This window comes from Stegostoma tigrinum, chromosome 5 (assembly GCF_030684315.1).
Source record: "Stegostoma tigrinum isolate sSteTig4 chromosome 5, sSteTig4.hap1, whole genome shotgun sequence".
In the NCBI taxonomy this organism is placed as follows: Eukaryota; Metazoa; Chordata; class Chondrichthyes; order Orectolobiformes; family Stegostomatidae; genus Stegostoma; species Stegostoma tigrinum.
Window position 1 is genome coordinate 112605399 of NC_081358.1, and position 25442 is coordinate 112630840.

Sequence of the window (25442 nt, forward strand, 5' to 3'; positions counted from 1 at the left end):
TCACAGATGCTGCCAGACCTGCTGAGCTTTTCCAGCAACTTCTGTCTTTTGTTCTTGATTTACAACATCTGCAGTTCTTTTGTTTTTTATTGAGGATTTATTGTCATGTCTGGATTGCTTCATGGAAAAGAAAAACTTTAGAATTAAGTAGGCAGTTTTGAAGAAAATATAGTGAACAACCAGAAGAGCAACTTCCTTAAAGTTTCTGTAAATTATGCAACTACATAGTAACTCAAAAGCTGCACAGTGTTCCAAATCGTGTTTACACTTTATTTGCAAAACGATAACATATTCAAAATGAACAAGGATTAACATTTCAGTAAATACTGTTGGGGAGAAAAACAACTGTAAACATAAAAAAAATTGAAATATTCCATCCTGATGTTGTTGACGGTTTTGTTTATGGAGGTACTTGTTGTACAGTACATAAAACTTCTGGTTAAGCATCTGCCAAAAACAGGTGATTTATTGTCTAAAAAAAAAATGCATGTTTATCCTGAGTAAAGATGGGCGATAAATACAATTGGGAAGTGGGTATGCAGCAGTTGTTTTGATAAAATTCTCGCAGCTGAGACGGTCGAGGCTAGTGTTCAATGCCAGGGCAAGAGTGAGGGAAGACACCTCGGAGGTCAAAGGCTTTGCTGAAGTCAAGAGCCTGGATCTGTTGATCTTTTGTCAGCTTGAGGTTCCTTATGCAGCCCTGGAATGGCTCTTGAAGTGTCAGGCAATTCTGTTTCACATTAGCTGTGTGAGAGGACAAATATGCATGTATCAACATGTGTTGAGTTGATTGAATAGTCGCTGAAATACACGCAATATATGGAAAACTATAACATGAGAATTAAATTAAATGCAACTGTATACATTTAAAGTTTAATGATGAATTTAATACTTGAGTAGATTGTGTTGAATAATCTGGATCTGGAATAGAGGCTGTTTAGTTCAGTAGGCTAGAATGGTTAGTTTGTGAATGAGACTTGTGCACCAATGGAAATTTTAGACCCATTCCACCTAACTGTAATATAATGATCAGGCATACAAGACCATAAGACATAGGAACAGAAGTAGTCCATACTTAACAACCCCTGGATGACATGGGTGCGTGTTCATATCATGTCAGGCTCGTAGTGTTTGTAGCGCAATTGCCCGGATTTTACATCATGACAGAGTTTTAAGGGCAGCTCAGTGGTTAGCACTGCTGCCTCACAGCGCTAGAGATCCAAGTACGATTCCACCCTTGACCAACTGTCTGTGTGGAGTTTCTGTGTTCTCCCCAAAGCTGCGTGGATATCACTGGGTGCTCCAGTTCCCTCCCAAATCTAAAGGTGTGCATGTTAGGTGGGTTGGCCAAGCTAAAAACCCCAGTAGTAGGAAGTGAATTTGTTGGGGGGATGGGTCTGGGTGATGTAGTCTTCAGAGGATTGGTGTAGATGCAGTAGGCTGAATGGCCTTTCTCTGTACTGTTGGGACACCATGAATGTATGACTTAGCCTCTGCAGTAAGGAATTTTACAGATTCAAGACCGTCTGAGAGAAGAGATTCTGTGTAATCTCTAACTGAAATGGGCACCCCCTTATTCTGAGATTGTGTCCTCTGGTCCCTAGACTCTCCCACAAGGGATTAACCACTCTGTATCTACCTTGTTAACTCCCACAAGGAGAAGGCAGCATGATGGCACAGTGGTTAGCACTGATGCCTCACAGCGGCAGAGATCGGGGTTCAATTCCACCCTTGGGTTATTGTGTGTGGAGTTTGCACATTCTCACTGTGTCTGCGTGGGTTTCCTCCAAGTGCTCCGGTTTCCTTCCACAGTCCAAAGACGTGCAAGCTAGGTGGTTTGGCCAGGCTAAACTGCCCGTAGTTTTCAGGGATGTTTATAGGGGGATGGGTCTGGGACAGATGCTCTGAGGTTCAGTGTGGACTTGTTGGGCCAAAGGGCCTGTAGGGATTCTATGAAGAATCCTGTACATTTCAATAAGATTACCTCTCATTCATCTGGAATGCAATTAGTAAAAGCCAAACCCAGTCAACTTCCCTTCGTAAAAAAATCCCTCCATACCCAGTATCAGCCTAGAGAAACTTCTCTGGATTGCCTCCAACGTCAGTGCATCTGATATGGGGGCCAAAACTGTTTACAGTATTCCAGCTGTGGTCTAACTAGTGCCTTGCACAGGCTTAAAAAGACTTCCCTACTTTTATATTCCATCATCCTTGAAATAAAGAGCAACGTTCCATTTGCTGTTCCTATTATCTGCTAAACATGAGTGCGCATGTTAATGAAATAATGATGTATAAGATAATGTAGCACTGACGTCAGGAGTCAAATGCTATCTTGACAGTACATACTCGATGGGCTGAAAGTCCTCTGTTGTAAAATATGGTTCTATAAGACTCATAGGACAGAACAACCGAACCAGAAAGCTGCAAGAAAAGGATCTGTATTTGGTATATCAGTCTCTAAATAAGAATTTTGGGGGAATTTCAGAGCATCAAGACAACAGGCACTATTGGATGAAGCAAAAACACATACGAGATACAGCAAAGGCACAATACAGGCTGAGAGAGCAACTTCTCAGTTGGACAGGAGTCATTGCCGATCCCCAAATCTAATACTTGGCAGAATTCATGATGACAGATCAATTACGAGTTGTATCTGTGGATTCCGATCAATTCATAGTGTCACCTGAAACTACTGAGGTGGGCCCTGCACTTTGCTCTACCTGTTTTAAAAAGTCATGTAACTTTGCTGTTTAGTCATTCATTCCCCAACAGCCTGCTTCGGGTCGAAAACTTAGAATGACCAGTTACAGGTGTCGACTTAAGCAGTAGGACATGTTTCTCAATTGACTTCGAGCTGGACGTGACAATCAGTCAGAGAGGCTGCTATTGATTATTACTGAGTGATAGTTGAAATGCATACATAGACACTGGGTAAAGGTTGAAAGGATTTCTGGCCTGTACTTGCTATCAACATTTGAAAAGTCTGTCAACATTCACTGCCTCTATTCCGCATGAGAATGACGTAGCAGTGTTCTGTTGTCACTACAGCATTGTCTTCTAGGTATGAGAGGGAGAATGGGTTAGAAAACTGGATTTTAAAAAATTAACCAGGCTTTTCTACCTTATACAAAAACCAAGAAACAACAGATTTTTCATTGCTAACAATGTATTTTTAGCAGATGAATTAAATCCAGTTGACAGCACATTCAAATCAAGATTCTCACTTTAAGTCTGCAGTTGGATTAATGATGACTGACTGCTAAGTGGACCATCGTAAAGCTCTAAACTGATACAGTGGAGTGGACGGGGTTAAAAAGTGAGGGGGGAAAAGATAATAAAATTGTTATTTGTAATTTGCTTCTTTTGTCAATTTATTTTTACCTCCGCTTCCTGATCCTTTCATGAACGGAAACAATTTATCCATACTAATCTGTCCCAACCACTCATGGTTACAGAGACTTCAATTAATAGTCCTTGCAACCTTTGTTTCTCCAAGGACTGTCTCCAAACTATCTTAATAGCTGACGTTTTTCATTCTTGGAAACGTTTCATGATTCTTTTCTAAATTCTTTCCAATGTTTTTAATATTTACATAGGAGTGCAACCCCGGAAAACACAGGCAAAGTGAAGTAGTACTGTCATGGTGCTATGGCTCATTCTGAAGTGGAAAGCATCTGCTATTTTTGCATCATTCTGTTATGAAGCCCACTTCTGTTGAGGCTCCAGCCACTTGGAGCTGCCTCCAATCTCACCAGAAATGCATATGATAATGCAATGGGAGTGAAGTCTTGGATTTATGAATCTCCCACCCTTTTTCTCTAGTTTATAATGTCCCATAAGCACAGTGCAGTCAACACAAAACTTTGGCACACCACACTGGGAGTCAGACTCAATTAATTTTGGTTTAGTCTGTTACAATGTGTACTGCTCCAAAAAAAAATGCACATCTCATTTATTAAATCGGGTTGTGATCTGTCTCTGGCTCTTCAATTTGCAGTTTCATTCCTAACATTTTCCTGATGGTGATGTTTATGATGCAAAGTAATACAACCAAAAACAGGAAACAGAATTTTGACATGAAGTGATGATGTGCAAATTTTTAGTTCTATTCTGTTATCTATGCAGATGTTAAATTCCAATGACAATACATACCAGGATAACCGCCCACATAAACTGGATCATTAGTGTCTGCTGAGGTTGACTGAATATGGGGATTGTCAGCCTGCACAGAAACTCCATCCATAGTCAGTGTAATACGATGCTTGCTCTTATTGGCTCGAAGTTTATGCCATTTCCCATTGCACAGCTGGTTTGAATCCTTGGGTTCATATTTAGCGGTAATTCTTCCAGCTCCATTATTTACATGGAACAGAACCTGAAAGGAAAGTCATTTTATCAGTGAAAGAATGCTCTATACAAATACTAACTTGCAAGGCCAAATGAAATAGCCTTCTTCCAAATATACCTTATATACCAAAGGCAGCGTAATGTTTCATGACACACTTCTTCCAGTAAAAAGCTGCCTGTGTTTCTCAACAGGGTAAGCCCTTAGTTTCCAATGGGATAGAAAAGCACAGATTTACAGAATTGTGACAGCGCAGGAAACCACTTGGCCCATCACATCCATGCCAGCTCTCTGAATGATTAATTCGTTTAGAGTCAGAGTCCACTTTCTCTCTGTAATCCTGCACATTCTTCTTTTACAGGAAACCTTCAAAGTCTCATTTGAATGATTCAAATGAAGCTATCAGGCAGAGCTGCTTTCTCTCAGGTTGCTCTTGTTTCTTTTACCAATCTTTTTCTACTTCCTCTTCCCGATCTTTTCATGGGTGAGAACAGTTTCTCCATACTACTCCATCCCAACAACTCATAATTTTAGAGACTTCTTTTAAATCTTTTTGCAAACTTTTTTTCCCCTAAGGATTGTGTCCAATCTATCTTCATAGCTGAAGTTCTTCATTCTTGGGAATATTTTTGATTTGATTTACTGTTGTTACATGTACCTGTGTACAGTGAAAAGCTTTGTTTTGCATGCAGTATAGGCAGATCATACATACAAGGACATACAGATCATCGGCTGCTTATGGTGTTGGTGGGAGGGGAAGCAATATAGGAGGTCAATCTGATAATTATACATCACATTTACTTCTGGAATTTTGGTTTTTCTTTAAATAGAATAAAGGAGGAAAGAAGGAGTTAAGTAAAGGAAATAGGATGAACAAAATTCTTTGGGAAAATGTCTGTGAAACTGAAACTAATTTTTAAGTACTTCCACATGGTTCAACATTGGACCGTTTACATAATAGGGAAATAAATCAAAATGTCTGTGCAAACATTAAATTCATGTTCTTGATAAACACAGCACAGACTTAAACAGGGATTAAAGGACAAAGTTTACATTTCGGCTGAGTATGAAATTATTTAAAATAGGTTAAGAAAAAGCACAGAAGAAGCAGGAATACGGGAAAAACCTCCAAGGATCAAATGCCAGTTTGGCTAACAACTTTTCATTCTCTAAAGGACATTTTCCATGACTTCTGTGAATGACTCCTGTCCGAGTGAAGTCACTTCCGTGACTTTCCAACATTTCTTCTGGGCTCCCAATGTATTTCCATGAGGGACATCACAGAGGTATCCCCTATACTGAGCATCTGGCCAGAAGCACACAGAGTCATAGAATCATACAACAACAAACAGACCTTTCAGTCCAACGTGTCCATACTGACCAAGTTTCTCAAACTAAACTAATCCCACTTGACTGAGTTTGGCCCATATCCCTCTAAAACTTTCCTATTCATGTACCTATCAAACATCTTTTAATCTCTTGTTTCTATTGCAAAATCACCTCTATTATTATAGATCACATTTCAAACACTTTAAAAAAATACACCCTGTAATAGGAAAGGAGGGAACAAAAGCATGGGCCTAACCAGCAGAGCAAATGACAAAGTATCAGCTTAAAACCATTCAATAGATATACCTATGTTGCGGGGAGGAACTTTCATTAACTTTCAGCTTGGAAGGCTGAACAAAATGATTTGTCTTCCGAATGTACATTACAGCTCACAGTTAGAGCTCCTACTCTCTCTCTAATCTCTAACATGTTCTGGTCTCTAGCAGTTAGGAATTTTCAGACTATACATAAACTCAGGTCATCGTGATAATTAGGTGGTAAAGAGTTGGATTCTGTTTAATTGGCTGCTAGAAGCGGTAAAGAACTGATGAAACCTCCATCTCAAATTCTCTTGCCTCCTCTGAGATGTCGAGGTTGGGATGAAAGATTCTTATCATTTGCGTTGAGAATACAGCCCACCTGAAACAATGGGAAGTCCAATGGACTAAGCAAGCTTTATCTGGACCTGGGAACTACCAAGTCATATGGTCAGCCCTAGATATCACAGTGTGGAGCTTGGAGGAACACAGCAGGCCAGGCAGCATCAGAGGAGCAGGAAGGCTGATGTTTCGGATTGGGCCCCTTCTTTAGAAGGAAAACCTGCCGTGTTCCTCCAGCTCCGCACTGTGTTATCTCACACTCCAGCATCGGCAGTTCTTACTATCTCTGATATGGTCAGCCCTTTCATTGTAGGAGCTGCAGAATGAGAAGGGCCATCAATATTCCACTAGTCCAACACTAAGCAAAAATTCACTTTCTCACTATCTCAATAGATCACATTTATGTAACAAACACAGGTATTTAAATTGCATTGAAGGCAGCAGATGATGAGTTTGGGCTCATGTCCCAATAACAATTGATCCCTAGTTAATTAGTTGGTAGATTCTTTGAAGGACAATTTAATCTGAAAGTTACCTGCTATCTGTGAAAGAAAACAATCAACAATGGTTTCATGGTTATCATTAGACCTTAATTTCAGGTTCTGTCATGACAGGATTTGAAACCAGCTCCCCAGAGCATTATGTTGGTCTCTGGATAGGGAAATATATAACTTGCTTCTTAAATAGCAAAATGTTTACAAATGTGCATTTATGCTTGCAATGATGTGACAGCTGTGTGACTGCAAAAGTCTATTTTTTTTTGCTCCCCTTCTACCAGGTGACTGATGAATGGCAGCTCTGGACTTCCAGCACTAATATGGCTGACACTAGGGAATCCTGGGAGCTCCCAGCAGTGCCAAGTGCTTCTGCTATTGCCGAACAGATGCTAGTGCATATGACGTACAAAAGACACAATGTGGATAACTAACGGAGCGAGCCGTGGAAAATACTGGTCAAAAACATGCTCAGGTTCATTGAGAGACAGTCTCCATGAAACTCACCAAAATTGATACTTAGCCAATTTTAGCCCAGTGAATCTGACAGTCTATGGATTTTGACTTTTGTTAAATCCACAGATAATAGAAGATGAGAACAGGGCATAGATCTTGGATGTAGTAAAAAATTATGAATCTATTAAAATATTGCTTCAGATATGGACAGAATATTGCATTGCAATTCAGCATGCCATTTTATGAAAAAACAATTAAATTAAGCACGAGACATGTATTCACAAGGATAATTTGGATGAATTTTGGTAGAATTTAAAAGCTGCATAATATCCTGTACAATCTTCCTCTGGAAAATGCTGTCCAAAGCTCTTTCACTGGGAATTCAGTGATGGTAATGCTGCTGAATGTCATAGGGAGAAGATCTGTCTCTTGTTAGACATGAACACTGCCTGGCATTTGTGTGACATGAATGTTACTTGTCATTCATCAGCCCAAGACAAATCATGAACATCATGTTGCATAAGGGCATAGATTGCTCAACAGTCTGAGGAATTATGAATAGAGCTGAAAATGGTGCCATTTCCTGTTCACAGCCCCATGCTGAGGGCGAGATAACTGATGACTGAATAGTTTGCCCTAACACCCAGCCCGGTATCATCTGCTAGAGCTGGAAATGTAGACCTTCAACAGATACACTCATCTTTGGAGTCATAGAGTCACACAGCACGGAAACAGATCGTTTGGTCCAACTTGTTCATACCAAGCAGATATCCCAATCTGATCTAATCCTATTTCCCAGCATATGACCCATATCCCTCTAAACCCCGAGATAACAAGGTGTACAGCTGAATGAACACAGCGGGCCAAGCAGCATCTGAGGAGCAGGAAGGCTGGCATTTTGAGCCTAGACCCTTCTTCAGAAATTCCTATTCTTGTACCCATCCAGTTGCCTTTTAAATGTTGTATTGTACCCGTCTCCCCCAGTTCTTCTGGCAGCCTGTTCCACACACACACACACACACACACACACACACACACACACACACACACACACACACACACACACACACACACACACACACTGCCCTCTACATTAAAAAGTTACCCCTCAGGTACTTTTTAAACTTTACCCCTCTCAACTTAAACCTATGCCCTCTAGTTTTGGACTTCCCCACCCTAGGAAAAAGACCTTGGATATTCAACCTATCCATGGCCCTCATACTTTTATAAACCTCAATAAGGTCACCCCTCAGCTTCCGATGCTGCAGGAAAAATATTCCAAGCCGATTCAGCTTCTCCCTTTAGCTCAAACCCTCCAGTCCTGGCAACATGCTTGCAGATCTTTTCTGCGCCCTCTCAAGTTTAACAATATCGTTTGTATAGAAGGGTGACCAGAATTGTGCACAGTGTTCTAAAAGTGGGCTCACTAATGCCCTGTACAACTGCAAAATGATGTCCCAGCTCCTATACTCAGTGTTCTGATCAAGAAAGGCAAGTGTGCCAAAAGCATTCTTGACCATCCTGTCGACTTGCGACTCCACTTTCAAGGGACTGTGCACCTGCATCCCTCGGTCATTTTGTTCAGCAGCACTCCCCAGGGTCCTATCATTAACTATATGCCCTGATTAGCCTCACCAAAATGGAACACCTTACATTTATCTAAATTAAACTTCATCTGCCACTCCTCGGCCCATTGGCCCAACTGATCAAGGTTCCATTTTACTCTGTGATATCTTCTTCACTATCCACTACATCACCTATTTTGGCATCATCTGCAAACTGAATCCGTCAAAGACCCAGCAGCAATGCCAGGAATGTAGTAAAAGAAGCTTAACAGGGTTGGAGGTGAAAAAAATACTCATGCTGGGTAAATCTGAAACAAAAACAGAAACAGAAACTGCCGGAAAAACCCAGCAGGTCTGGCAGCATCGCTGGAGAGAAATCAGAGCTAAAGTTTCAGGTTCAGTGACCCTTCTTTAGAATTTGACGCTGCCAGGCCTGTTGAATTTCTGCAGCAATTTCTGACCTTGTCTGTTTCCCTCAAAACTGCATCCACAGTTCTTTCAGTTTTATGTTGATAAATCTTTATGTGTGTAGAAATTACACAGCACACATGAATATTGATGAGACTCAATCACGAAAGCCAAAGGAACAAATCTTTTAACAGGTAGTGCAAGATAATTGCACACACATATCATAAGGCAGATTCCAATCAAATTTCTTTATGTAATGAATGTGTTATTGTTCAGCCTCGATAAGTGCTTTAATTCAGGTTGAGTGTGTCCAAATTCAATTCCGTTTACTGCATGCACATTGAAGGAATTAATTTTATCCCAGAAACTGTGAGCAATTTAATAAATTTCACTCACCAATAAGCAATATTAATTGATCCAACATAATAATTGAAATTGACACAGGTACTGACACTCTTTCTTTAACACCTTTTCCCCACTCCTGATAATTTCCTTTATTACAATTACAACTGAAGACTCCCAGACACTTATCTTAATGTCTGCATTGCATCCAGTGCTGTTGATGGTATCTGGAAGTTTGTTAGATGGCTCCCAATTGAAATCGATCAAACCACTAAAACAATCATAGACTCGCACAGCATGATGGAAACAGACTCTTTGGTTCAACTGGTCCCACCTGCCTGTCTTTGGCCCATATCCCTCCAAACCTTTCCTATTCATGTACTTATCCAAATGTCTTTTAAACATTGCAATTGTATCTGCATCCATCTCTTCCTCTGGCAGTTTAGCCAACACACTAATCGTCCTCTGTGTAAAAAAGTTGCCCGTTTTAAAATCTTTCTCCTCTCACCCTAAAAATATGCCTCCTAGTTTTGAACTTCAGGGAACAAAACCTTTGCTATTCACCTTATCTACACCTCTAATGATGTTATAAAACTCTATATGATCACCTATCATCCTCTTATGCTCCAGTGAACGACGTCCCAGTCTATCCAGCCTATTTTTATTACTCAAACCCTCCATTCCCTGCAAAATATTGGTAAATCTTTTCTGAATCTTTCTTTGCTTTAGCTAGGACTTGACCAACGGACAATTTTCTCTCTGATCCATATATAGCCTCAGTTATAGTAGATTGTTTCTCTTTTGGTAAATGCTGTCCCAAAGCCATGCTTGAGAAAAGGAACTTTCATGATTTAATTTTGTAATCTTGAAAATATTCTGAAGACTTCTATCAAGTACAACCTTGTTGCCTCTTTTTCAAGGAAGTCCTAGGGTAGGTAATCACTTCGTGTATAACCCTTGTGTAAATCACTTCTAATTTCAAGAAGCAGACTCAGCAATCCTCTGGACTATCTCTCTAATGAAATCTCCGTAATGTTATGGATTGGCTGCCATTCTGGAAGCTGCCCAATTCACTACTGAATTTAAGACAATACCAATGGCTATTAAGGTCACTTATAGACACTGAAAATACAATTTGATTGGTTTAATTTGCTGGTAGATGCTTGTTCAGTGACAGTTTGTTGGGCGTCATTATAATTAATACTGGCTGTATTTGTACAGGTGTCTGCTGGTTTAGTATGCATGGAAGTCCCACATGAGCAAAAGAAACATTTAGCCACTGATCCAGCAGGTTTTAGCATAAACGTTTTGAATTTTCCATATGACTATCTGAATGTAATAGCAACTGACCTCAATTGCCTACCTGATGTACACAGTCTGTGAAATGAATCAAGAACAGGAAAGCAGGTATTCCCTTCTCACCTTGCCATTTACAATCTCTAATCCAATTGCATCCACCTTAGCACTGCTGATGCCAAGCAGTACCGCGTTTCGGGTTGTACTGCGGAACTCAAATGTAATAATTACATCTGACCTCACTTTGTAACCTTCTTTCACTGCAAATAAAACAGAAAAAACAGGTTTCATTCACATTCAAGGTAACAAGGTGTACAGCTGGATGAACACAGTAGGCCAGGCAGCATCTTAGGAGCAGGAAAGCTGACGTTTTGGGCCTAGGCCTTTCATCATAAGTGGGGGAGGGGAAGGGGGGTGTTCTGAAATAAAAGGGAGAGAAGTGGAGGCAAATTAAAGATGGATAGAAGAGAAGATAGGTGGAGAGGAGACAAACAATTCAAGGAGGCGGGGATGGAGCCAGTAAAGATGAGCGTAGGTGGGGAGGTAGAGAGGAGATAGGTCAGTCCGGGGAGGACAGACAGGTCAAGGGAGCAGGATGAGGTTAGTAGGTAGGAGATGGGGGTGTGGCTTGAGGTGGGAGGAGGGGATAGGTGGGAGGAAGAACAGGTTAGTGAGGCAGGGACATGCTGGGCTGGTTTTGGGATGCGGTGGGGGGAGGGGAATTTTGCAGCTTGTGAAATCCACATTGATACCATTGGGCTGCAGGTTTCCCAAGCGGAATATCAGTTGCTGTTCCTGCAACCTTCGGGTGGCATCGTTGTGGCACTGCAGGAGGCCCAGGATGGACATGTCGTCTGAGAAATGGGAGAAGGAGTTGAATGGTTCGCGACTGGGAGGTGCAGTTGTTTATTGCGAACCGAGCGTAGGTGTTCTGCATTCGAGTTCTTTAATCGAGAGATTTTTAACCAACAACAAGAACAAAGCCTTTAGAGAGGAATTTTCTCATTTTCACACATTGTGATCCTTTATTTGTTTATGGGATTATGGTGTCGCTGGCTAGGCTGCATTTATTGCTAATGTAGTGACAATGTTCTGCCATTCCTGAACAAGGGGGAATTACCGTAAATTTCCAAATTTGCATTTCACAACGAGTAGTCACCCAGATAGTGAAGCATATTTTACTGATCCTACTCAGACTGAATTGCTCTAGGAGAGAGCCAGCTTGCAATCAGTGGGTGAAATATCCACCCTGTGTGCAGTGAAGACTCTATAAACCCCTTGCTGCAGACAGTTACTAAAGCATCAGGTAAGGCGAGGTGGTTGATCCTGAATGAATTTGCAGGGCTATCCAGGAATAGAGCAGGGGACTAACTGAACTGCTATACAAAGATCATGGCCGATGTGAATGTCTCAGCTACATTGTCTTGTCTGCTCCCCATAACCCTCAGCTCCTTTGTCTGTCATAAATCAAAGAAATTCAATGATTCAACCTCCACTGTTTACTGGGGAAGATGAAAGAACCTCCAACAGAATAAAGTTATTCTCTTTTCCATCTTAATTATTCACATTGATCTTATTCTTAAACGGCATTCCCCAGTTCTATTTCTCACAAGAGGAAGCATTCTTCATCCTAATCAGTCCCCTCACCATCTTTATATATTTCACCTCCTCATTCTCTAAACTGCAGTGGGTAAGAAACTAACTTGTTCACCCTTTCTTCATAAGATGAGCCTTGTCTCCCAGGTATTAGTTCACTGAATTTCTAACAAATTGAAGGGAATCATGAATCAAACTGAACACTGTGCCATTTCCTGCTAACAGCCCCACTCTGATGGTGAGGTTACTGATGGTTGGTCCTGACGCCTAGCCTGGCACCATAAGCTGAAGCTGTGAATGTTGACCTTCAACAGGAACACTCATCTTCCTTTGCCACAGCTGGTGGAGAATTTACTCTCCGACCCACATTGAGTTCAGCTGTAGTAGAGCTCTTCTCTTTTGTCCATATTGAGACCAAGGCTGTAAATGAGGCCTGAATCTGAGTGGTCTGAACAAAAAAAAAACAAAGGTTGACTCTGTCTTCAATGTCACGCAATGGTTTTGAGAGACAGAATGGACGGCAGAGATAGGGAAATCCATATCTCTTCTCATTGAACCTCCAGTAGAGTCTGGAGGCTCAAGATAAAGAGGAATATAGATGTTAGATAGCTATTGCTATTCTCTCAGACTGAAGTTAATTATACAGGTTGCTTGGCAGAAAGTATGAGGGAAACACAATACTCATTTAATTACAATACACAGTATCTTGCTAAATTTTGCAACAACGCTAATGCCACACTAAGGAGATGAAGGTAGAATGACTTGCTGTTTGGCTTTAGGGATATTAATAAGTACCTTCAAGGGTAAAGCATGTGCTGCATTTAACACTGACATTTAACCCGACTTACCCAGTGCAGCAAATCCAGTGCCATCGAAGAAAGTGCCCTCCTGGACAGCCGTGTAACATCTGCTCACAGTAAGGACGGAAACCGGCCTCTCTAAGTTCAGGGGCTTGTTATTTAATGTCACGTTGCCAATACAAGCAGGGATACTGTGTGTTGCCTGAGGAAAATAACTCTTAATGAGTTGGAAGTACAATAATTCACAACAGATTACAAGTGCTTTTGCTATTCCTCGTTTAATTTGATCCAATGCTTTCCATGATGTTCTCTCCCCCTTGCATACTATGTGGTATGACTTGGATCAGACAGACAATTGCAATGAGGTTGATGTGTGTATTTTTCAACTGCTGAGTTTCAAATCGTAATAAGTAACAGGTTAAGACTACATTCCTCAGACTGTTATACTTTGGAGGATTGTGGGCCATTTAAAATGAGTGGGTAAATGCTGCTTGATAAACAGTGTAATGTGACTGTTCAGCATTTTTACCTTATCATCACTGAATGGAAAATATTACCTTTTTAGGCATCTTCTAAGTCTGACCCAGAATTACTGTGTCAAGGCAACCTTAAAGCATGAGTCAGTCCCAGATCCAAGTCCCTAATGCTCTATCAGCAAGCCTGGTTTAACAGCTTTTAAACTTCTGATAAGGCGAAGCATTCCTGAGCGAATGAGTGCAACAAGGAGAACCAGTCTATGGATCTGTGACCCTCATATTTAGTGTGGGACTTTTATGTGGGTACACACTTGTTTGTTCTGCTGCAACTCTTGCATTCTTAGAATTCACAGAAACTTGCCTTCAGTATTGAGTACTGCTCCATCTACCAGGGACTGACAGCCTGCTGCTCCACTAAGAATAGGTCACCAGTCTTAGTGACACTAGGTTTTCTCTGCAGTTACCAAGAGATGGCAAGGTGGGTCTGTTCAAGAGGCTGAATGGCCTACCTCTCCTTATGTTCTAAACCGAACCTCCATCAAGGTGTCAGGCAGGAGACGGTCAAGTCCTTTAATTCCCGAAGTGGGAAGCTCCCAGCATCAGACCCTGGGCCATCATTTCCAATGCACCCTCTTGCCTCCAAAATGTATTATGATGCAAGTGAGGTGAGTGGTGAGAGGGGCAGGGGGTGAGTGTTGGTAGGACATCAGTCGCATCTCGTTGATACGGGGAGACCGAAAGCAGGATTCAGGCCCACAGAAAAACAAGAAAAGGACTGACACATATATTTTTTAAACTTTTGGAGATTAGGGACAGTGTTTCCAGTTTCCATGATTGAATATTAGATATTCACAAGACACCATCACGGTTACAGCCAACCAACTGGCCTGATGTGGGGGGACATTTCTGATTTCAGTTTGGAAGTTGTTTTCCATGTGGAGATGGGCACAATCTTTCAACTTGTAGGTGAGAGGAATCTTGATTGCCTTGCTACTTACAGACAGATATTATTTACATCAATCTAATATCTCAATGTCAAATACTGTAAAGATTATTTAAAAGAAACAGATTGAGATTTAAGGACTGCCCATAGCCTTATAACCAAAGAAGGAAAAAGTTAACTCAACAGTTGTCTCCATTCCATTCAGTGACTTATCAGTTGTACAAAATATGAGAAATTGTTCTGAAGATCATTTCTTTTTCTGTAATCATGTAATCCATTTCCTTTGTAGCCCTACAACATTCTTTTTCAGCAAGGAGAGGACAGGACAGGATGGAGACAGCATTTGCTGATAATGCTGTTTCCTATCAGTTAATAGGGAGCATGTGTTACTCTCCTTCCTTCCTCTCCTCCCTTTCCCCTCCCTAAATGACGCAGTTATCTCAAGCCACTATTACCCTCACGGTAGCTGGGACCTGGATAGTGCAGCTAATCAGTCCAGCTTAAGGGAAACCTCTTGCTGTAATATTGCTGTCACACAGTCAGACGTTAACACTTGTTCTATACAGCACTTTAACTTCCCGTCTTCAGAAGCAGCTCCCCATTGTAAGACAGGTAAATTCACCCTCATGTGCTCAATGCTAAACATTACTGATATACTTCTGTTCAAGTAAGCATGCTTTATCGCTAGTGATATTGACACATAACAATAGCATGTTAACAAGGTAGGGGAAGGGCAGAGAGAGGGACACACACACACAATTCACTGGTCTGACACCAGAGTTATTCTTACATTTCCTATTTTCCTGGCAGTGTAGTCTAAAGGCAAACCTCCAAGATATAGCTTTCCTTCAATATCCAGTGAGTTACCATCTCCCAAAGCTGGGCTAGATTCCTTCCCATCGATGGTAATCATACCTCTTCGCTTCACATATTCTGTTTTCACCTTTAGGAGAGAGTGATGAAAGAGAAAATGACAGTGATTGAAATAAGAAGATCTAACTCCCCACTAAGTATACCCGAACTAGTGCGTGACTGGTCTGCTAGTAGATCACATTCCCAGCAATCTTCCAATTCTCAACAGTTCAAACATTTGGTAATTTTTCTCATCGAGTCATGGCCGTTTTTCTTCCAGAAAAGTACGTTTCGAAATATGGTTCACTATTGCTTATAACAGCTGGCTCATTTTGGAATCAATATCCACTTTGTCTGCTAAACAATGTGACGCTTGACAAAAAACAAGAACAACTTGTATTTATGTAGCCCCTTTGACATCACGAAACATCCCTAGTCACCGAACAACAGTTGAAGCTGTGAAATTTCAGCTCCATGTCTGAGACACGCTAAGGGCTCAGTCGAAGAAGTAAGTTTAAAGAGCATCCCAGTGGAGGAGAGACAGAGAGGTAGAGGTGCTTTGAAAGAGAGCTAGGGAATTTAGTACATAGGCACGTTACACATGCCTTACTGATTAATCCTACAGGGTGTTGTCATGTGTCTGTTGTAAATGGGTCAGTCGAGCTACTGAAAATCAGCAAATATAATGCAATTGCTATAATCTTCAGGTTTTCCTATGATAAAGGGGCAGAATTAAGCCATTCTGCCCATCCATGGCTGATATGTTTCTCAACCCCATTTTCCTGCTTTCTCCCCATAACCTGTGATCCGCTGAAATAACAGCAGACAAGTGGGGAAACCTCCTGTGGAAATTACCCACTTAAGATTTTTTGCATTTCATCAACCATGGAAAAATTAGACTGCATTAAAATAAGTTAAAGCAAAATTATAACCTATGCACCCATACATACCAGGCTTCTTTCAGCCATGCACTGTTCCTGTTGGTGCTCTGTTCTAAGGCAACTGCTGACTTGAATAATTGCCACCTACATGTAGTAAATGGAGGTGGGTTTCCAGGGTAAAACCCTTGGTACCTTGTTGGCCCAGAGTTATCTTGTGGAAATCCCGATCTAGAATTTGGGCCTCTGGGCACTCGCCTGCCCAGCATAAAATTGGCACAACGAAGCCCAATTCAGAGTGCAACATCATGTGTCCTAAAGATATCTTAAAAAAAGTCAGACCCATGATTGGTTTGGGCTGTTTCTCATGGGTCCACTGTTGCAGAACACCTCTGCAATGAATGACCCAACCTCTGAGTTGACTGGCTGACTGCCATCTTAACCTACCACCTTGCTCCCTCACTGACATTTCCACCCTGCTCCTGCTGCTGTGTTCCAATGAAAGTGGGCAGATCAACGCCCTGTTTTCTGCTCAGGCACTTTACAGCCTCCAGGATTCAGTGAGAGTTCCATAGCTACAGAGCGTGACCACCACCCCCACAACCCACCCCCCCCCCCCCCCCGCCCCCAGCTCTTATGTTCTATGACAGCTCTTGTAGCCCAAAGGTAGGCCCAGAAAAATGCTGACCACCACCCCGCAATGGCCAACTCATGGGCCCTGGTGGCTCACGGAACAGGTTATGGGTTGAAAGGATAAACACAAACATTGTGTTCATACGCTAAAACTGGTGTTTGGTGGTTTCAGTATCAAAACTGAAATGCACCTGCTGACATGGCTGTGCCAGAATTTCCACAGCGCCAAATGGCTCACTGTCAGCATAAAACAACAATGAGAGAGAAGACGGGATATGTGAAAAAGGGAGGATATGGCATGGAGATGGAAGATTTGCCATGAGCGTACTATATGGCAGAATAGACTCGAAGGGCCAAATAGCCTTCTTCTGTTCCCAGTTTCTCTGTTGTTTGAGCTGCAGGGAAGGCTGTGTGACTTAGACATACCGTGAATCGAACCAATCCCTGATTCTCCAGTCCAGTTGGTTTAAGGTGCTTGCTGTAAATATGGCTCACGGTAGGGGAAGGAATTGCATTATGATAAACCTTCTGTGAGGCTTCTTTAGGGTATTCTTTACACATTATAATTCTTGTATACTGCCCAGAATTACTACTTTGAATGGGGGAAATAGTCAAATAGAAGTTTCTTTTGCAGCCCAAATTGTACTTACCGAAAAAGAAATTCACGGTGTGTTGGTATGGGCGTGGGATGCCAGTTTGTGATTCAGTGGCTGCAGTTATTTCGTACCAATTTCATCCAGTTTTTGTTTAACAAGAGCACATCTAATTATTTGTTCTGTCTATTCCGCAGCGATGTTGTAAATTGGAGCTGTAATTTGCAAAATACTGTGAATGCTGGAAAAGTACATTAAAAAGACAAAATGCTGAGCAGGGGCCTCAGCAGCATCTGTGGAAAGACGGAAACAAAATTAACGTTTTGACACAGTTCTTTTCCACTGGTGACTGTCCTTGATATGGTGGTGTACACTTCTCGTCTCATACAATGGAGAGTATGAGTAGGCTGCTTCATGCTAGCCATTTAAGACTCAGATGCATTGCTGTAGTTCTGGGATTGCGTGTAGGTCAGATTGAGTAACAATGAAAGAATTCCCTAAAATACATCGATCCAGTAGTTTTGTAATCACTGGCACTGATGCAACTTCTTACAATTCCAGACTGTAATAGCAATTTGCCAATTTGTATCATCCAGGTTTCCTTTCCTTGTGTTTGCACACTGTCTTGAGCCTGTTATGTAAAGATACCACATTTTGACAACAAGATGGGACTGCTATCCGGGCAAATTTGGATTGGATGAGCTTCCAGCAAGTCAGTTAAAAAAAAACTGCATGTTTTTGTTTTGCTGCGAAATATTTAAAAGTCCAATTTCCAAACAATAACTGGTGTCACCCCCTTCAAGATTTTCCGTAGCCTGCTTGCTGCGGTGGATTTCCACAGGAAACACTGTCTGGAAATGGAGCTCACTTTTGTTCGGAAGGGATTTCAAATTTCACAAGAATAAACGGGGTTAGAAGAAAAGGAATCTGATAAAGAGCTGCCTCCGACTCAATACGTCAACTTTGTTTCTCTCTTTCTGCAGATGCTGCTGAGGCCCACCTCCCAGCACTTCCTGTTTTTACTGTACTTTTCCAGCATTCACAGTATTTTGCTTTTATTTGAGTAAATTACAGTTCCACTTTAAAACAGGGCTGTGAAACAGACAGAACAAATTATTAAATGTGCTTTCGTTAAACAAAAACTGGATATAATTGGGAAGAAATTATTGTTGCCACCAAATCGCACACTGGCATTTGTTTTGTTTATTTATTGTCACAGAATTGAAACACAGAAGATGGGAGCTTGAGTAGGCCATTCGCTCCTTAGAGCCTGCTCTGCCATTCATTATCATGGTTGATCCTCAAGCTCAATGTGCTAATCGTGCCCTCTCCCACTAACTGCAAGAGCTAATATATACATATATATTTGGCCTTAACCACTTTCTGGGGTAATGAATTCCACACCTCATATCATCACCAGTAGAAGACCAACTGGACACAGATTAGAATGAGGTCTTCATCACTGAGTCCACATTTAGCACACAGTCTGTGGAAGAAAAACACGCAGGACAGAAATACAGCCATGATGGAGGGTCAGTGAAAGATGTCTGAAGTTGAACCAGAAGGTCAAGGTAGGTTGAAGTGGCTACCAGGAAAATGTGCAAAAATATATTGTGTGTATTTCATCAAGGTGTTTAGTAGTGGAAAGGCTTGGCTTGTTGATGCAGATAATCATGTTTTACCTTCGGAGATTCAAGAATAAGAAGGGAATTGGGGAAGGTCAAATAAATCTGATAAATTAGAGTGTTTGGGCAGTTGATCCAACACAAGCTAGACATGAAATCAGTTCAAATTCAAGCCAGAGGCAGAGAGACATGTCTAATGAAACTGGAAACACAACTGAAAGTCAAGTGCAAAATCAGCCAACACAGGTCAAGTACTGTTTCAGAGATAGCAGGAACTGCAGATGCTGGAGAATCTGAGATAACAAGTTGTGGAGCTGGATGAACACAGCAGGCCAAGCAGCATCTTAGGAGCAGGAAGGCTGACGTTTCAGGCCTAGACCCTTCTTCATTTTCTGAAGAAGGGTCTAGGCCCGAAACATCAGCTTTCCTGCTCCTCAGATGCTGCTTGGCCTGCCATGTTCATCCAGCTTCACACTTTATTATCTTGGATTCTCCAGCATCTGCAGTTCCCATTATCACTAACGAGAGATTTATATAAGTTAACAGCTTTCAAGGCTGGGGGGGGGCATACAATAGCACCTTCTTGTGGCCATTTTGTATGAATGTATATACCAGAGTAAACTGGTCAGTTCGGTATTGACTTTCTATATGCTGCATATTGTTTATAGCCTGCTCTGCAGAGGTCGTAGCGGCCAACAGCACAGAAAAAAGGCCCTTTAGTACTTCGGGTCTGTGCAAGAATCAAATTTATTTCTTTATTGATCCAAATTTAATTCCCTAACTGTTGTAGTTGGACCTGAAAATATATTTATAGAATGAACGTATAGGATATAGAATATAGAATAAAATTTAGAACGGAAGTAAGCCATTTGGCCTTTCGAGCCTGCTCCATCATTCGAAAAGTGTATCGCTGATCTAAATGCTCCACATTCCTATGTGCTCCTGGATAATTTTCCAACCCTTGCTCATCAGAAGTATATGTGGCTCTGCTTTAGAAATAATCAGACTCAGCCTTTGAGGAAGAAGGGACCAAAGACTCACGATTGTGTGTGTGAATAAAAATTGTCCATATCCCTGTCTGAAATCGTGCCCCACCCTATCTCCAGACCATTGTCTGGAACAAGAGTTCAGTAACAGTCACCAATCTCCCGTCCCTTGTGTAGTGAATAATCTTACAAATCAGTTAAGCATAAGATCTAAGAACTAGACTTACTGTATGCCACTTGCCATCATTAATAGGAGTGGGCATGATGGACACAGCTGTACCTTTCCCGAGGTTAAACAGGAAGTGTAACTGTCCTTCCCACAGCTGAAGGGCAGCGTAGTCAATCTGATTTTGATGGGCTACATAATACACAAGGCCACTGGAGGCGTAAGTTCTGATATTCAGCTGAATGGCAAATCTGAGGGAAAACAGGAAGCACAGTCATCATTACTTACAGTGACCAGCATCTTTCAATTAGACACACACTTGGTAGTCAATACCTTTTGGTTTACAAGACACTAAATATTGATCTCCATAAAACAACATTCGCATGTGTGCTGTCTCTGTAAAATGTGTTTGAGCTGCTTTTCATTTAGAGTACTTCATTGCAAACAACGATTCTGCAGAACTCTTCGATACAAGTCGTTGGAAATATGCGATTTTTCAACATGCAGATTAAATTAAATACATCTTTGCTGGAGGGGAAACCCAAGCCGGGCCTCTACTCTTTCATTTCTTCTTTATTTACACTTCCCACGTCTGAAGATGCAGTTATTGGTATCAGGCTTGGATGAGTGGAAGCTCATTTGGCCATTCAGCCAGGCCCCGCTCCAGAGGGGATTCATTAAGACATGTGGCCTACTGTCATTCAGCGTCTGTTTTTGTTCTTCGCTTGAGCCTGATCCTACCTTTTCCCATTATAACCTGCTATTCCAGGGCCCTCAAAATTGCAGCTGATGATCGCCACTGGGGATCGCTGGGCCTGAGGCAGCAATGATGGCCATGGACCAGAAATTCCAGTGGGATCGTCGTGGGATCAGCGCTGAGGTTCCAGGATATGTTGTACGTGCATGGAGCTCAGCTCTTCCAAGGATGCCAGTCTTCAAAATGGTTGCAGACAATACCACTGACCCCAGCTGGATAGCTCTCCATAATCCTTTAGCCAACAACCCCCATCCCCCTGGCCCTCACACTCTGGGCTCACATAAATTTTCAAGCATTAAAATAGGTTCACAGTGGGGAAATATTTGGAAAATTCTGCTCTACTTCCTTCTCTGCCTCACACCTGACCAGTTTTCCTTTAAATGTAGCAACACTATTTGCTACCATCCTTCCAGTGGCAGGAAATTTCACACTCTCATCACTCTTTAGGTGAAGAAATTCTTCCTCAACTCTGTTGGATTTCTTGGTGACTAACTCTTTATACTGATGCTGTGGAGCTCAACATCCACACTATCCAAAACTTCCACAATTTTAAAGACCTCTACTGGGTCACCCCCTCAGTCTTTGTGTTTTTTTTGCCCAAGTTCAAAGAAGCCCCATTTGTCAATCCTTTCCTGATATCTCTGTCTGCGCACTAACGGGTGTCTTCTTACTAAGTCCTTGAGCATATTATGTGTGTTGATCTTTCAGCAACGTACCAAGGATGTGCCACAGTGTCAGAGGTGCTGACTTTCATGAGTTGTTAACGCTGATGTATCTGTGATCTCGGATGATGTTTGGGATGACTTGAAGGGCAGCAGGTTTCTGCCACAGTCTCAAACCAAAACTACTTTTCAAAAGAAGAAACAAAAATAGCTGACTTTGGTGGTAATTATCTCATTGTGGAGTTTGTGGCTTCTTGATACAGCTGACTGCTATATTTCCTTTCAGCGACGAGTTTACAAAATTGGTTCATTGGTGGTTTAGCGCTGTGAGATATCCTGATGATGTGAGAGAGAGAGAGAGACAGACGCAATCCAGGTTCCTTCCCTCATTATCTCTCTCTCCATTACTGTCATAATCATGGCCTAGTCACAAAGCCATAGACCACCAGACAACGCTGACCGGTTCCACAGACCTTGCAGTATGTGACAGGTTGCCATTATTGCTTTTGGTCTGACATAAACGGTTACCTCAGCTATAAATTTCTTTCCACCTGGAGTTCAGGTGACTGCAGCCTATTTTACGTGGCCCTTAAATGTTCCAGAATCAGAGGGCATAAGCTCAGAAAAGGCAGGGAAGTCACACGTTTAAGGCTGAGATGAAGAAGAACGAAGGGGTAGTGAATCAGTGGAATTACTTAGTACAGGTGTCTGTCATTAAACATATTCAAAGCTGAGATGAACAGATTTTTAATCAGTAAGGAAATCCAGGTTTATAGAGAAGAGGCAGGAAAGTAGATTTGAGGATGATCAGGTCAAGGGATTGATTGATTTATTGTCACGTGTACCGAAACACAGCGCAAAGCTTTGTTCCTGAGCGGCACAGGCGGATCATAGTAAGCAAAGGATGTACAGATCAAAATGATTTAGTCAGAGGCATACAGGTTACATTGCACAGGGCGTGTGCGAGGCAGGATCAAAGTTAGCAAGGTCAGCGTTTTTCGGGGCTGGAGAGTCCATTCAACAGCCTGATAATGGCCAGGAAGAAGCTGTTCCTAAACCTGCCTGTGTGAGAGTTCAGGTTTCTGTACCTTCTGCCTGATGGAAGAGATTGTAGGGGGTCATTACCAGGGTGTGATGGGCCTTTGATGATATTGGCTGTCTTTTGACAGCAGAGAGCTGTGTAAATAGAGTCCATGGATGGAAGGTTGGCTTCCGTGATGGTCTGGGGAGTGCATACCACCTTCTGTAGTTTCTTATGGCCCTGGGCAGAGCAGTTGCCATTCCAAGCCATTACGCACCCGGACAGTTTGCTTTCAATGGTGCTTCTGTAGAAGTTAGTGAGGGACCTTATGGACAGGCCAGATTTCCTGAGCTGCTTGAGGAAGAAGAGGCGTTGTTGTGACTTCTTGACTGTCGCATCTATGTGCGAAGTCTAGGACAGGTCATCAGTTATCGTCGCTCTGAGGAATGTTGATGCTGTTCACTCTCTCAGCCTCAGTTCCATGCATATAGATGGAGGTGCGTTCTTCTCCTTTCTTTCTGATATTGATGATCGGTTCTCTAGTCAACATTGAGAGACAGATTGTTTTCATTACGCCACGTCACCAAGCCCTCTATCTCCCTTCTGTACTCAGACTTATCATTGTTGGATATCAGTCCCACTACGGTGGTGTTGTCGGCAAACGTGTAGATGGTATTTATTTGGAATTTGACAACACAGTCATAGCTGTACAGAGAATAGAGTAGGGGCCTGAGGACACATCTTTGGGGGGGCTCCAGTGTTGAATGTTATTGTGGAGGAGGTGCAGTTACCTATCCTCACTGATTGCAGCCCATGGGTCAGGAAGCTGAGGATCTAGTTGCAGAGGGTGGAGCTGAGACCAAGGTCACGCAGTTTTGAGATCAGTCTGGAGGGGATAATGGTGTTGAAGGCAGAGCTGTAGTCAACAAGCAGGAGTCTGATGTAGGTGTCTTCATTGTCCAGACGTTCCAGGGATGAGTGCAGGGCTAGGGATATGGCATCCTCTGTGGATCTGTTATGTCAGTAGGCAAACTGTAGGGGATCGAGGGACATTGGGAGACGGGAGTTGATGTGGGCCATGACCAGCCTCTTGAAACACTTCATGATTATTGAAGTTAGGGCTATTGGGCTGTAGCCATTAAGACACACTGCGCGTGTTCCCATGGGTACGGGGGTTAGGGTTGTCTTCACGCAGCATGTGGTGCCGCTGCATTGTCGGAGGGAGTCGGGAATATCTCCACCAGCTGGTCCACACAGGACCTGAGTGCTCAGCCGAGGACACCATCAGGGCCCGTCACTTTCCTTGGGCTAACTCTCAGGAAGTCCAATCTGACGCCTGCTGTGGTGACCGGGGGAACAGGTGGGTCTGTAAGTGTGGGGCAGGAGTCTCTGTGCCACTGGAATTCAGTTCAACTCGAGCACAGAAAGCACTGAGCACATCAGGAAGGGATGTGTCTTTGACTGCTTTCTTAGTCTGCTTCATTTTGTATCCTGTCGTGTTGTTTAGGTCTTGCTGTAGGTTGCAGGAGTTCGTCTGGTAGATTTGAGCCTCTAACTTAGCCTGGTACTGGCACCCAGGCTCCCTGATGGCTTTGCGGAGGTAAGATCTGGATTTCCTGTATTGGTCCGGGTCACCAGACTTGAATGCTGCATGTTTGGTCTTCAGAAGGGAGGAGACTTCCTGTTTCCCCCAAAGTTTGTGGTTGGGGAACACTCGGGTTGATTTCTTTGGCACACAGCTCTCCACAAATTTGCTAATGAGGTCTAGGACGGTGGTGACATTCTCGCCTGGGTTTTCCACTGAACACTTGAACACGGTCCAGTCCGCCGAGCCTTAGCAGTCCGGAGATGGTCTTCCACTGCCTCAGGCCAGCAATGTACTTCCTTTTGTGAAGGATTCTCTTGTTTCAGCTTCTGCGTGCAAGATGGGAGGAAAATCGCAGCATTGTGATGTGATTTTTCGAAGTGGGGCGGGGGATGGAGTGCTAGGTGTCTCTGATGGTTGTGTAGCAGTGGTCCGGGTTGTTCGGTCCCCTGGTGGGGCAGGTGATGTGTAGGTGGTAATTTGGCAGCCCCCTCTTGAGACTGGCTTGCTTGAAGTCACCAGCCACGATAAGGCCTCGGGGAATTACGTCTTCGGAGTATTTGTGGCGGTGCATATCTCGTCTAGGGAATACCTCATGTGTACAGGGTGGTATGTAGACTCAGCCACGTCTCATTGAATGGTGGAGCAGACCCAATGGGCTGAATGGCCTACTTTGCTCCTCTGTCTGATGCAAAGAGAGGTCCACCTTCAGTTGGTAACATTAATCCAACTTAAGTTTCAAAGATGAACAAATTCTCTCATCGTCACTGTCGAGTTTGGAAACAGTTGTCAACATTGGCACAATTCTGTGCCATTTTGTAACTATTCATGGATAGAACAAGGGCACCCTCTACTGGTGAAAGGGTGGATAAACAGTTTTCCTTTGCTCTCAGGGATGAATCCGGTCGGAAGGATTTTGAATAAAAGAAGCTCAAATGGCCTTGTGTGCAGAGTCTTACATTTAAGCTGGTCGCCGATGGATATTATAAATAATAAATAACAACAGATGATCCTTGGAAGTGCTCGGGACTTCTG

The 25442-nt window shown here is 42.5% G+C and overlaps 1 protein-coding gene across 2 annotated transcripts in view; it reads right to left on the bottom strand.

Annotated features, from left to right (window-relative positions):
* Positions 1–249: 249 nt before the first annotated feature.
* The window catches only part of lama1 (laminin, alpha 1), a 286034-nt gene continuing 260841 nt past the window's right edge, over positions 250–25442 (bottom strand). For both annotated transcript variants that reach the window (XM_048529540.2, XM_048529541.2), the window contains 6 exons: positions 20444–20633; positions 15440–15592; positions 13279–13432; positions 10961–11094; positions 4153–4375; positions 250–744 (listed from right to left, as the gene is read on the bottom strand). In XM_048529540.2, coding sequence (XP_048385497.1) covers positions 584–744; positions 4153–4375; positions 10961–11094; positions 13279–13432; positions 15440–15592; positions 20444–20633 — 1015 coding nt within the window. In that variant the 3' untranslated portion in view covers positions 250–583. The remainder of the gene's footprint in view (positions 745–4152; positions 4376–10960; positions 11095–13278; positions 13433–15439; positions 15593–20443; positions 20634–25442) is intronic.